The sequence below is a fragment of the Mustela nivalis genome, assembly GCF_964662115.1.
Source record: "Mustela nivalis genome assembly, chromosome: 6".
In the NCBI taxonomy this organism is placed as follows: domain Eukaryota; kingdom Metazoa; phylum Chordata; class Mammalia; order Carnivora; family Mustelidae; genus Mustela; species Mustela nivalis.
In genome coordinates this window covers 151723693-151736641 of record NC_139025.1, presented here as the reverse complement: position 1 = coordinate 151736641, position 12949 = coordinate 151723693, and the positions used below count along the sequence as shown (strand labels likewise).

Genomic DNA, 12949 nt, shown 5'->3' with positions numbered 1-12949 from the left:
CTGCCGCTGACCAAGAGGGCAGGGGGCTGCAATACCCACCTGGCTTACAAAGATGTTTCCAGCCACACTCAGGGTCTCCGTGGCCGTGGTACCCATGGTGGCCTGCATCAGCCAGCTGATCTAGGAGGCAGAGCACTCTTTGTGGGTGGGCGGGCACCCGCAGACCCGAGTTGGAGAGAGTCAGGAGTGACTAATAAGTTTTCCTTCTGACTTCCAGCCCAGCGTAGGAAACCCTCACCTCCGTTTCTCCCTCCACACCTCCACTCATGGGGGCTTACCATTTCCGAAGCCCCCCCCCCCACACTTCACCTTAGGATAGCTCTAATCACTACAGTAACACTTCTAAAATGCATGTTCTCTGTCTCTATACAAAAGCATTCCATGGCCCAATGTATTTGAGAATTGCTGTACTTGCACATCTTGGAGGTTATCAAATACATACCAGGTTAGTAAAGGCTCTGAGAAGTCCTGCACAAAAACTTGTTCAAATTTGTCTACCCCAGCCTCACAGAAGTATTTGACCGTGGGATCCCTTTACCTAGTAACATGTGTTAACCCATTATGGAGCTGGAGTTTTGTGAAGAAGCCTTTGGGAAACATTGTATTAGAAAGTTCTCCCTTTTGGGGACCTGGGTGGCTCAGTGGGTTAAAGCCTCTGCCTTCCACTCAGGTCATGATCTCACGGTCCTGGGATGGAGCCCCCTATCGGGCTCTCTGCTCGGCAGGGAGCCTGCTTCCTCCTCTCTCTGCCTGCCTCTCTGCCTACTTGTGATCTTTGTCTGTCAAATAAATAAATAAAATCCTTAAAAAAAAAAAAAAGAATGTTCTCCCTTTCAATCAAGATGAAGTCTGCTGGGGCGCCTGGGTGGCTCAGTGGGTTAAAGCCTCTGCCTTCGGCTCAGGTCATGATCTCAGGGTCCTGGGATCGAGCCCCGCATCGGGCTCTCTGCTTGGCAGGGAGCCTGCTTCTCCCTCTCTCTCTGCCTGCCTCTCTGCCTACTTGTGATCCCTGTCAAATAAATAAATAAAAATATTAAAAAAAAAAAAAAAAGATGAAGTCTGCTTCCCTGGAATCTCTCCCACTGCAGGAACCTCCCTGGCTTCCCTTCCCCTAACCTTTCTTCTCTAGGTATTTGGAGACAGCTCTCCTACCCTCACCTCCTCCTGCCCTACGCTTCTCTTCTCCAGCCCAGCAGAGCTCACCAGCCCTACTTCTTGCCACCATCCTGTAGAGAGCATGACATTAGGCCCATCACTGGCTCCTGAGGCTTCAGGTGTCATAGCCCCTTGGCTGAACACATGCTCTAGATTTGGAGAGACCTGCCTCCCTCCTGCCCCGAGCTGGGCACTCCTACCATAATGCAGGTGGGTTTTGCCTTTCTGGCGGTCCCCTGCTGCGACTGATTATCCTGAGCTCAATTGGCTAAAACCTCAGACCTGCCCTCATCACCAGGTCCAATGCCTGCCCAGTACCACCTCCTACATCCTGGTTCCGTGCTGCACATTTTATGAACATAAGCACAGGCTTTGTTACACCAGCTAAGTCTGGCCCGCATGGCCCACTGCTCCCATCTCTTAAGGTCTTCTCAGTACAAATGATTTCTTTTCCTTCCCTTCTTCTCAAAGTGGCCTCAATTCTGCAAACTTTCCTCACACGAAGATCACATTGGACTTGGTGCCACTTCTCCTTAGGATCATGACAGGAGACTCTGCGGAAGGTGTTTGACTAACAGTAGACTCTGAGTGGGAGGTGTAGACGCTGGGAGCAGGATTCTGGGAGGGTGTGGGCCCCGATTCTGGGAAGGTTCAGGCTCTCCGAGCTGGGAAGTGAGCAACAGTCTGGGCTCTGGGTGCAAGCCCTTCTGGGAGAGCATGAGCCCCATGAGTAGGTGGTCCCGGGACAGCCCAGCCCATGGCACTGGAACTCACCTTCTGGATCACCCACTGCATGAGGCCCACGTGGTAGAGCATGGACATGACACAGCTGAAGAAGATGACAATGGGCAGAACCTATCAGGGGAGAGCACAGGTCCCAGGGTGAGAGGCAGAAAGCCAGCAGGGTACCCAGGGCCTAGGAGACCCCAGACAGCCCACTCGATCCAAGGCCTTGCCACGCGGACACCTGACCGGGTCGAGGAACAAGGTCCGAATTCAGTGCCTGAGGTCACGAATGGGGCCTCTTTGGAGGCACCTCGGTCCTCTCCGCTGCCAACCGGCCTAGCCGTCTCTCCCTGTCCCCTCCCGCCCACAGAGGAGGCCTGTGCCGTGGTGGGGAAGCAGGACTCGAGTCCTGCACTTTTTATCCCCTCGTCTGTAAAGTGGGGATAATGCCGATTTCCCGCATTGCTGTGGGGAGCAAAGAACGGGCTCAGGGCCCAGCACCTTGCACCTTGCCCCGCTCCTGCGTGAGCTCAGTCCCAGGCGCCGGCCTCTGGGCTTACCCGTCCTCCCGAGCCTGGGGCCCGAAGGAGAGGCCTCTCATCTCTCTAGTATTCCCTCCCCGTCAAGACCAACGAGCTCAGGACTAGAGTCACGGCGGACCTGCAGTCCTGTCACCTGCCTCCCTGTCACCAGGCTTGTCACCTCTCTGCCTATTCCAGGCCTCATCAATTCTTCCTTCAAAACTGCCCTCACACCCCTTCCCTCCTCACCGGGGGCCTGGCGCCATCCCAGCGCGTGTCCCCTCCAGTCTGACAGAGAACAGCCGCAGCTGCCGACCACTCAGACGTCTGTCAGTGGACGGCCAGCCTCCTGAGCACGGCTGACCAGGCAGCAGTGCACGGAGAGGGCGGGAATGGGAATGAGGCTCTCCACGGGCCATCAGGGAATGATTTCCAAGACAGCGTCTTTAACGGGAAAGGGGCAGGTGTCAACAGGGCAACAGGGTGTGCGCGGTGCTGGTCTCTGGGCCAGGAAGGGTGATTGGCGCTGTGTGGGCACCAAGTAGCGTTAAAAGGGTATGCAAATGTGGGCAGTTGCCTTGGGGAGGGAACCAGGAGGCAGGGGTCCAGGTGGGAGGCAGACTTATGTTTTACTATGTCCCCTTCTGTACTGTTAAGAATATGTTAGGGGCACCTGGGTGGCTCAGTGGGTTAAAGCCTCTGCCTTCAGCTCAGGTCATGATCCCAGGGTCCTGGGATTGAGCCCTGTGTGGACTCTCTGCTCAGCAGGGAGCCTGCTTCCTTTCCTCTCTCTCTGCCTGCCTCTCTGCCTACTTGGGATCTCTGTCTGTCAAATAAATAAATAAAATCTTAAAAAAAAAAAAAGAATATGTTAGTTGTTGCAAACAGTTCTATTGTTTTTAACATTTTAATATTTTCTTATTTTAAAGATTCTATTTATTTGACAGAGAGAGAGAGAGAGAGAGAGCGCGCACACACGTGTATGCACGAGCTGGGAGGGGAGCAGCAGGGAGCCTGATATGGGGCTCTATCCCAAGACCCTCGGATCAGGACCTGAGCCAAAGGCAGACACTTCACCAAATGAGCCACCCAGGTGACCCTCCGAACAATTTTAAAATAAGTTACACTGAATTGGTAATAGCAGGTGCATCCTTACGCTAAAATGTTAGGTGGAGAAACTAGATCTTAAAAGCATAGTAGAAAGGCTGGAAGTCAGTACATGCCAACAGCAAGTAGCTGCTCTGTGTGCTGGGACCAGGGAAATGCGGTTTCTTTTTCTGTATTTCCAATTTTTCATCTGCTCCTGTCATTTTCTGTAAACGGAGACACCTCTCAAGGGAGGGGAGCACAGGCAGAGGGGAGGTTTGGGGAGAGGCTCATCAGCTGCGTTCTGGACATGCTGGTTTGAGACGCCTGTGCAAAGAGCAAGGGGAGTGTGGAGTGGGCAGGTGGATAAGAGTGTCGTGAGCTCAGAGGAAAGGTCTGGGCCAGGCCTGGTTTGGACCTATTTGCCCAAGAGTATAGACTGAGGCCACGGGACAGATGTAATTTCCCAAGGATATTGCCCTGAGGGAGGAGAGCACTGAGGAAGGACAGGGCACTGGGGTCAGCCTCACAGAAGGGGGAGAGGGAAGGAGGGGCACAGGGAGGGGGCAGAGAACAAACAGAGAGGTTGGAGGACGGCCAGGCCAGGGCTGTGATGGACACTGAGGACACACACTGAGGACACCTCTGCCAGATGCGTCCGAGCATTCCAGAAAGGGGAGGAGTGACCCGGACCCTTGACAGCTAGGAATCCAGGGGTCCCTGGTGGAGACAGCAAGAACAGGCCGCTCTTTCGAGAAGCTCAGCTGTGCAGAGAAAAGGCTGTGAGGAGAGGTGAGGGACAAAGGAGAAGCTGTTTTGTTTTTAATAAGGGGAGTCTTGGAATCACACTCGGGCTCTGGTTCAAGATGAATGGGGACTGCAGAAGGGCCCCAGAGGAAGACAGAGGCTCTATCCCAGGCAGCTCCACTGGGGACAAGAATCAGGCCCCAGCTGAGGTGTTTCCCCTGCCCCAGCCCACACCGACGCTGCGGTTTTCACTGGATCGGCCCCACGCACCCCCACCCCCCAACCCCGTCACCAGCCTCCTTGCAGCGGGGATGTCATCCCACAGGGAACACAGGCTGTGCGTGGAGGAGCCCTTCTGCTGGTGACTCGTGACTGCCCTGGCTGCCCGGAGCCGGCCACGCCCCCAGCACGAGGCTGCTGACGTCATCCACCCGCCCTCGCAGCCAGACACAGAGACAATCACGTAGTGTCTAGACCGCTTGTCCAATTTATCATGAGAGGGACTGCCCGGCGGCAACGGCCTGGCAGGCCTGCAGGCAGGGCCCTCATCAGGGCGGAGAGAGCCTGGGCCGGCTGGACCAAACTGCAGATTTGGGACTCTCCCCCGGCAGCAAGCGAGAGACATTTTCTACCCGTGCGACGTGGAGTTGGGGGTGAAAGGGAGGCTGTGTTTTGCATTACACGGTGACTGTCTTGGGAGGGGAGATAAATGCAATGGAAGAGAGGTGGCCTCCAAATTTCTCACGCGGGACATTTCATAATCAGTAAGGTCCCTGAGGCCTCTGGATCTCTCAGCCTGGGAAACAACTCTGGGGCCTATGTCGTGTGTGAGGAGCCAGGAGAGGGGACAGGCAGCAGAAGCCAGGGTTGCTGTGGTCAGGGAGGGGAAGTACACGCAGCCCCCCTGTGTGTCCACACGCAGCCCTGCCTAGGCCAGGGTGTGGTGACTCTTCTGTCCTCACACCAACTGCGGTAGATGTAAATCCACTTCCCCAGGGGACACACTGAGAGTGTGAGATGTGGGTTACCGGCCCAAGGTCACATACCTGCAAAAGACAGAGCCCTTCCTGGTCTCCAGCAGGTTGCTGAGGCCCTGCTGTGACCCTGAGGTGGTTTCCCTGGGGCGGGTCCTGGATCCGCATTTCTGTGTCTCCATAGAAGCATTCATCTCCTCCAAGAGCGAGTCCTGACCACAGCCAGCTGGTCCATCTAATGCTGAGGCTCACCCATCACTGAAGGAAGGGGCACTTCTAGCTGGTCTAGGCCACTGGTTCTCAAAGTATGGTCCCCGAACCAGCAGTATCAATGGAGATTTCGCTAGAAATGCCAATGTTGAGTGCCACCCCCAGAGTTTCAGATTCTGAAGGTCTAGGGTGGGCGTGAGGTTCTGGACATGAGCATTGCCAGATGCTGCTTGCTGGTGCTGCTGGCCTAGGGGGTCACAGTCTGAGAACCACTGCTCTTCCTGATGCTTGAACCTCCAAACCCCCAGCTCTAAAGGCCTAAGCACACAGATAGGGCCCTATCGCTAGATCCACAAAAAACCCCAAACCACAAAATCCAAAGTCACCCAACAATATGTTAAAAGGATCATACACCATCGGTATTTGGGATTTATTCTAGGGAAGCAGGAGTGGTTCAACATCAGCAAGTCAATCAACGTGATACATCCCATTAATAGAACAAAGGATAAAAATACACGATCCTCTCAACCGAGGCAGAAAAAGCATCTGACAAAATCCAACATCCGTGCTTGATAAAAACTCTCAGCAAAGTGGATGTGGAAGGAACGTACCTCGACATGATAAAGGCCACACATGATGCACCCGTAGTCTGCATCGTCCTTGGTGGTGGAAGGATGAGAGCTTTTGCTCTAAGATCAGGAGCAAGACAAGGATGTCCACTCTCACCACTTCTATTTGACCTAGAACTCCTAGCCAGAGCAATCAGTCAAGAAAAAAGAAGCAAAATGTATCCAAACTGGAAAGGACGGGTAAAACTGTCACTATTTGCAGATAATATGATACTATATATTTAAAATGTCCCTAAAGACTCCACCAAACAATTATTAGAACTACTAAATGAATCACTGAAGTTGCAGGATATAAAATTAACACACATAAATCAGTTGTGCTCCTATACACTAATAACGAGCTATCAGAAAAATTATAAGACACTGGTCGACTGGGTGGGTGGGTCAGTCGGTTAAACATCTGCCTTCCAATCAGGTCATGATTCCAGGGTCCTGGGATCAAGTCCGAGTCAGGCTCCCTGCTCCATAGGGAGTCTACTTCTCCCTCTGCCCCTCCCCCACCACTCGTGCTCACTCAAATAAATTTTCTCTCTCAAATAAATAAAAGATCTTTAAAAAAAGACACTGGTGAAAGAAATTAAAGATGACACAAATAAACGTAAAGATATCCCACACACATGGATTGGAAGAATTAATATTGTCAAAATGCCCACGCTACCCCAAATTATCTACAAATCCTATGCAACCCATCAAAATACCAATGGCATTTTTCATGAACAGAACAAATAATACAAAAACTTGTCTAGAACCACAGAAGACCCTGAATAGCCAAGGGAATCTTGAGAAAGAAAAACAGAGCTGGAGGTAGCACGTTCCCTGATCTCAAGCTACACTACAAGCCTATAGTAGTCACAACAGCACAGTCCTGGCATGAAAACAGACACGTGGATCAATGGAATAGAACAGAGAGCTCAGAAACAAACCCATGTTTATGTGGTCAGTTAACCTACAACAAGGAGGCAAAATATCCAATGGGAAAAAGACAGTCTCTTCAACAAATAGTGCTGGGAAGACGGACAGCCACATGCAGAAGAATGAAACCGGACGACTTTCTTACACCAGACACAAAGATAAACTAAAATGGATTAAAGACTTGAATGTAAGGCCTGAAAGTGTAAACCCCTAGGAGAAAACAGAGGCAGTGAGCTCTCTGACTGCTGTCTGAGGGATGTTTTTGGAGAGGTCCCCTCAGCCAAGGGCAACTAACGTGAAAATAAACAAATGTGATTACATCCAATTAAAGTTTCTGCACAGGGCGCCTGGGTGGCTCAATGGGTTAAAGCCTCTGCCTTCCGCTCAGGTCATGATCTAAGGGTCCTGGGATAGAGCCCTACATGGGGCTCTCTGTTCAGCGGGGAGCCTGCTTCCCTCTCTCTCAGCCTGCCTTTCCTCCTACTTGAGATCTCTGTCAAATAAATAAAATCTCCTAAAAGAATTTAAAAATTAAAAGAAAAAAGTTTCTGCACAATGAAGGAAGTCAACTATAAAACAAAGGCAACCTACTGAATGGGAAAAGATATTTGCTGATCATTTATCTGTTAAGGTGTCAATATAAAAAACAGATAAAGAACTTACATAATTAACTTAATACCCTCCCAAAATAACCTGATTAAAAAATGGGCAGAGAACCTGAATAGATACTTTCCCAAAGACACCCAGATGGCCAACAGACACACGAAAAGATGCTCAATATCACTCGTCAGCAGGAAAATGCAAATCGAAACCACAACAAGAGACCACCTCACGCTGGTCAGATTGGCTATCAAAAAAACCAAGAGGGGTGCCTGGGTGGCTCATCTAATCAGTCCCTGCTCAGGTCATGATCTCAGGTTTGTGAGATGGGGCCTCGCGTTGGGCACCATGCTAGATGTGGAACTTAATTAAAATAAATAAATAAAACAAAAAATTTCTAAAAGTAAATAAGTCACAGGGCTGCAATACTCAGCTAGGGAATACAGTTGATAGTACCATAATAGCTTTGTACAGTGACGGATGACTTCTAAGATGAGTTATTATGGGGATCATGTCATAATGTCTAAAAATATCAAAGCTCTGTAATATATACCTGAAATGAATAGGGTGTTATGTCAGTTACACTTCAAAAAAAATGAAGGAAAAGAAAGAAAAGAGAGAACCACACACACACACCAACCACATACACGCACAGTAACGCAAAGCCAGACAATGCCCCTGGGGAAGGAGATGGCCCAATGCCTTACGGGGGCAGAGGACACTTACTCCATGATCACAAAAAGTGGACATGCCTCCTGATCTCTTGCTCCCGCTGCCCCTTGCCCTGAAGGACCTCACCACTGCTCCCTTATACCCTACTGCCCGTCAGAGTCTCCTTCCCCGACCTTTGCAGACACCAGATTCTCACAAGCTCTTCGCAGTCCAGTCATCCCACCTCCTTCCTTCTAGCACCGACCCCAGTTTCCACTTACTTCCCACTCCCTCCCCCGAGAATCACGCTCACTGAGGTTACCAAGTCAACCACGGTGGGTGCCTTTTAGCCCATTTCTTAGTCGATTTTATTTTTGGCCAGATGTGGCACCATGGACCACTGGGGATGGCCGAAGCTACATCGGGAGATGAAAACCCTTGGTTTTTCTTTCCCCCAGCTGTTCCTCAGGGAGAACATGTGAGCAGCACTGCTGAGCTCGGCATGTGGGTGCCTGTTCCAGAGGCGGGAGCCATAGCGTAGGAACCAATGAGCAAGCACGACCGGGTCCACCAGACCCAGGAAGGAAGTAGGAGCCTCGGGGGAGGTGACCGTGTGGGTGGGAAATTACCAGAAGGGAGATGGAGCCAAGGTGGGATGACTAATCAAGATGATACAGCCAAGAGGAGGCTGCCACGTCGACGGGTGCTGGACTCCAGGCCAGGGGAGGTGGAGGGACGACCCAGAAGGCCTGGGCTGAGGCTCAGCTTCCTGGAGAAGTGATGAGCTTGGCCCGTGGCCCAGCAGGAAACAGCGTGGATTCTGAACATCTGAGTGAGCTCAGAGAAGACTTCCCCAGGCCATCAGGAGCCAAAGGCCTTGGACCACGGTCCCATGACCCATGGAAAGAAGGCAAAGGAAGAGCTCTCGAGACTTCCATTCGACTCAGCACCAACAAAACCACTCCCACCTTGAGGACTAGCCCCAGGGTTTAGCAAGTACTTGTGCCTCTGTGTGTGTGTGTGTGTGTGTGTGTGTGAGTGTGTGTGCCCCATGCACGGAGGGGGTGGGGTGGGCAAGTGAAAAGTCATGATTAATGAACCTTGTGGAGAAGGGAATTCCATGGCCATGGAACATTTAAATCCTTGCTGATCTGGTCTGTCTTAGCAAAGGAGGCCACTGGCTAATCCACTAACCACGAGTTTGGCCAGAGGACAGGGCTTCCCAGGAGCCAAAAAACAGTTAGTGAGTGTTTGCTGGGAAACGCTGAGTCTGGCTAATGATAAACCCTCCTCCCTTGTTTTTTTCTCTTTTGGCTGAACATCCAAACTCCAAGTCTTTAGCAACCATTTAATATGTTTTAAATTTAACATTATCAGCATTAAGGTTGCTTTTTGTATTTGGAAGGGAGATGCAATGGCCCTGACTTCACCTTACAGGGTGAGAAGAAACTGGCACTTGGCTGGCAGTCCAGTCACCCCGTTCTAGCCCCGGCTCTGCCCTAACTCACTGGGCGACTGTGCCCAGGTGACCACTCCTTTCTGGGGTGTGGTTTGGCCATCAGTAATGTTAAGGGGGGCCCAAAGACCCGTGAGCTCCCTTCCTCACAGAGCCGGACCTTCCCAGCAGGCACATGCAGGCCTCAAAGAACCACCATTTGCTCAGCAAAGAGCAGTGTCCAGGACCTGGGCAGGGCTTTGTGGGGCTCAGGGTCAGTCAAGGGACACAAGGAAGAGTAAGACCCAGGCCTTGCCCTCCAGTAGCTAAATGCAAACACGGCTACAACAGCAGCGATGTGCTTCCTGCAGGTCCCCTCACTCAGCCTCCCTTCCCCGCGGTGACCTCTCTCCTGCACCGTGGCAGCCTGGTGGCCCCAGGTTGCCACATGGGGATGAGGCAGCCTCCTCTGGTCCTCTATCGCAAGCATCCTGGCTACATCCATTCCCACCCACTGTTGACACATTAACAGTCCCAAAGCTCCACAAAAGTCCCTCCCTGCTCAAAAACCTTCAATAGATCCCATTTCCTGGGGACAAAACCCAGGGGCCTCTGCCTGGCATTTCGGGTCCTTCCAGGTACAGCCCTGCCACACGTCCAGGTTGTGCCCTGGCCCATGCTTTCCTCCCAGTAGCTCCTGAGCCGTCACATGGAACTCCAGCTGTACTTGGGACACACCTGCAGGTTCTCCCCTTAGTGCTTGTCCCCTGAACTTCCATCCAGATCTCTCCTGTCCTGCCTGTCCTGCAGCTCCACAGCAAACACCGCCTCTGGGGGGCGCCATCCTTGCTGTCCCCGGTGGAAGCCATCCCTCCCTAAATGGACCGCCTGGGCATTTTTCCTTGTGCCAACTGCACTTGAACCTGGCTTCCTGGGGAGGTCAAGCTGCAGAGTGTTGTACATTTGTCTTTTAAAGACTGAGAGGATGCGGGCTGCTGTCTCTCTGTCTGGTGAACACAGTAAGTCATCCAGTCTCTGCCTCTCGCTACAGCCCTGGGAGGCCCCCACTTGGAAATGCAAATGTGAAGCGAGCCTTGCCCTACAGGAATGGTGTTCAGAGACCTTTGGAGGCTGCCCCTCCACGTCCCCTCTCCACACAGAGCTGGTCTCCGAGAAACGTGATGGATCAGCTCGTCCCAGGGCACACCAGACTCCTGAGAGGACAGGAACCAGGTTCCTCCCAGCACTGACATTATCAGAACGCCTTGGCGAGAGTGGACACCTCCCTGAGAGCTGCTGGCTGAAGCAGACGCTGTGAAGCCAAGACAGCCTCACCACCACCCAGTGGCAGGGGAAGCCGACCTGGAGATGTCCAGACTCACCAGCTGACTCAACATCAGCCCAGCAGGGCAGAGCCGAGCCCATGGCTCAGGCCGGAAGCTTCCGGGGCCCAACACCCTCCACCCTAGCACTGAGCAGTGGGAGGATCTAGAAACAAGGGCCAGAATAATAGAAAGCAGAAGCCTCTAAACCCTACACGTGAAGCCCACTCGGCAGCACCACACGGACAGTGGTCTGGGGCACATGCGTGTAGACAGCACGGGATCACGTCCGTGGCGTCGTGGCAACAATGGCAGAGTGTCCCCCCTCCCCACCCCACCGCTGGCATCACAAGTGGAACTTAAGCCTGGAGGGGGCTTCAGGGTCTTTAGACAGCTCGGGGGTCAGGCGGGCAGAGGGGAGCCCCAGCAGAGGTCTTAGGGAAGGAGGCAAGTTGGTGCTCGGGCAGTCAATCGGAGAAAGCAGAAATACACACACATTTCCAGGCAGCACAGGGGAGTGGTTGCACCAGCAAACGCAGCACAGGCTGTTCCGCTTGGAGGCACGGTCGGGGCTCTACCACGCACAACAAGGCCCTGGAGTCTTCCCGCTGGTTCCTCTGTCGTACTGTGCAGGCAGCAGGCATGCAATAAACAGCGGGAAGGAGGGAGGGAGGGGCTGTAGGTCCAGGAGAGTCCGGAGGAGGGTGGCCTAGCCTGCTGCGGGTGATCAGGGCTGGCTTCCTGCAGAGGTGGCCCGTGAGGGCCCTGAAGTAGAAGCAGCCCTAGAGGGTCGTTTGCGACTAAGGGTTCCTGGAAAGTGTCCTTCACAGGCCTCGGGTCCCCAGCATGGTGGCGGCTAAGGCAAAAGCAGGTGCCAGCCCTCCTGGCATAAGCATGTCCCTACCTACCTTCTTGTCCTACAAAAGCATGTCCCTACCCTCCCTTCTTGTCCTCAGCTTCGCGCAATTCCAGCATCTGGGGGTTCATTTTTAAGGAAAAGAATACAGACCTATCTTTATGTACACTGAAAACACACCAGCCGGTGAGCACATTGGAGGGGCCCTACTCAGCCGTGAGGCCCACGCTTCTTGCTGCCCATGATACCGCTCCACCCGCAAGTGGCCTCCCCTCCCCCTGGGCCACCGGCTCGCCCAGACTCTGGCTAGCTGCACACACCAGGCAGCCGTGGCTAAAGGCCTCGTGGGCCAAGAGTTGAGCTGACCTGAAAGGCAAAGACACCCCTGACCATCGCCTCCCCAAACACGAAGCTGGAGCCGACGTCCGTGTAGCTCAGGAAGATCTGAAAGCAAAACACAAAACAAAGCAAAAGCCTGGAGGGAGGCCAGGAAGTGAGGAGGGAGAAACGGTGGCCCGGAGGCCAGGGCTGGGTGAGCTGGAGGGACCTCGCCAGCCACAGGCCTGTCTGGCAGTCCAGTAGAGGAGGGACGGCAGGCCTCCTGGGCCTCACGGGGGCCGGGGCACCAGCTAGCAGTGTGCTTTGGGAAAGCAAAGAAGACGTAGGGGAAGGCTCTCCTCGGTGGTGCCTTGTGTACCTACTTACTCCCCTCTGACCAACGGCACAGCCGCCCTCCTGTCCCCACCCCAGGCTGGTGGCCACCCTTCTGCAGAGCTGATTTTTGGTCCTGAACGTGCATTGTGACTGCAGGGACAAGTCAGTTCTCTTGCCCAGACCTCAGGAGTCCCGTCTGTAAAATAACGGTGGGGACCAAGGTAACAGCTCCATCTCCTCCTCCACGACACGCAGGCAGACACACTTGGTGCCAGATCACACCGATGTCCCCAGTCCCTCCAGACGGCACAGAGAAATCCAAGCCGGCGAGGTTGGGGTGAGGTTAGCCACGCGCCCCTGATACTTTATACTTAAAAGAGTAGCTCATGATGGTTACACAACGATGTGAATGAGCTTCGTGACCCTTAAAGATGGCAAAAATGGTAGATTTCGTGGTATGTGTATTTACTA

The 12949-nt window shown here is 53.1% G+C and overlaps 1 protein-coding gene and 1 long non-coding RNA gene across 10 annotated transcripts in view; both read right to left on the bottom strand.

The window, feature by feature from the left end:
* The window catches only part of SLC28A1 (solute carrier family 28 member 1), a 42686-nt gene that overhangs the window by 14372 nt on the left and 15365 nt on the right, over positions 1 to 12949 (bottom strand). For all 9 annotated transcript variants that reach the window (XM_082736155.1, XM_082736154.1, XM_082736160.1 and 6 more), the window contains 3 exons: positions 12191 to 12268; positions 1930 to 2010; positions 40 to 120 (listed from right to left, as the gene is read on the bottom strand). In XM_082736155.1, coding sequence (XP_082592281.1) covers positions 40 to 120; positions 1930 to 2010; positions 12191 to 12268 — 240 coding nt within the window. The remainder of the gene's footprint in view (positions 1 to 39; positions 121 to 1929; positions 2011 to 12190; positions 12269 to 12949) is intronic.
* Positions 4550 to 11978, bottom strand: LOC309867389. The gene is made up of 3 exons (XR_014313144.1): positions 11465 to 11978; positions 6031 to 6168; positions 4550 to 5467 (listed from the first exon to the last, which is right to left on the bottom strand). It is a non-coding gene; the product is annotated as an uncharacterized lncRNA (long non-coding RNA).